The sequence below is a fragment of the Ceratina calcarata genome, unplaced genomic scaffold, assembly GCF_001652005.2.
Source record: "Ceratina calcarata isolate Rehan_Ccalc_2016 unplaced genomic scaffold, ASM165200v1 scaffold2899, whole genome shotgun sequence".
NCBI lineage: Eukaryota > Metazoa > Arthropoda > Insecta > Hymenoptera > Apidae > Ceratina > Ceratina calcarata.
In genome coordinates this window covers 3,476-4,209 of record NW_017151371.1, presented here as the reverse complement: position 1 = coordinate 4,209, position 734 = coordinate 3,476, and the positions used below count along the sequence as shown (strand labels likewise).

The following is a 734-nucleotide window of genomic DNA, read 5'->3' as shown; positions in this document are numbered from 1 at the left end:
TATATATAAATATCTCCGCATTGTATACGAAATTAGAATTACCGATTAAAGCACCGAGAGTGAACGGCGTAACTTTTTTTAGTAGAATAGTGTTGGTCGGTCTGTTCCCTTCAAACACTTTATGAGGTAATAACAAGTTTATTTGATCAGGGCTCATTCCTGCTTTCTGTAATTCACTCTGCGCCTCGTTCGGACTCTTCCCTTTCATCAAAGCTTCCGTTTGCGCGAAGAAGTTCGCTAGCAATATTTTATGATGAAGATTTCCTTGGACCTACGATATTCACATTGTTTATCTACTGTCACCGTCTCGAAACTGTCGAAATAGAACGAACGTAATACCTTGTTGTGCGATTGTACTGGCATTATAAAATCTGCAGGAACGAGCCTAGTACCCTGATGTAACAATTGATAAAATGCGTGCTGCCCATTAGTACCTGGCTCTCCCCAGACGATCGGACCTGAACAATCCAAGTTTATCATTTTTATAACATTTTTCTTTCTTCATATCGCCTAAAATGTACTTGTAATATTCACCGGTGGAATAATTCACTGTTTTCCCGGCTCGAGTAACATATTTCCCATTGCTCTCCATATCTCCTTGTTGGAAATACGCTGCGAATCTATGCAGGTACTGATCGTAAGGCAATAACGCGTGCGTCTCAGCTTTGTACAGATTGTGATACCACACTCCCAGTAAAGCTAATATAACTGGCGCCTACAGTATTTCGTTATTA

The 734-nt window shown here is 40.2% G+C and overlaps 1 protein-coding gene across 1 annotated transcript in view; it reads right to left on the bottom strand.

Annotated features, from left to right (window-relative positions):
- Nucleotides 1-4: 4 nt before the first annotated feature.
- LOC108623794 (glucose-6-phosphate isomerase-like) overlaps nucleotides 5-734 on the bottom strand; it is a gene marked incomplete at its 3' end in the record, with an annotated part of 3,478 nt that continues 2,748 nt past the window's right edge. The window contains exons 5-7 of the mRNA XM_018022594.2: nucleotides 535-715; nucleotides 340-458; nucleotides 5-271 (exon numbers count right to left, since the gene is read on the bottom strand). Coding sequence (XP_017878083.2) covers nucleotides 5-271; nucleotides 340-458; nucleotides 535-715 — 567 coding nt within the window. The remainder of the gene's footprint in view (nucleotides 272-339; nucleotides 459-534; nucleotides 716-734) is intronic.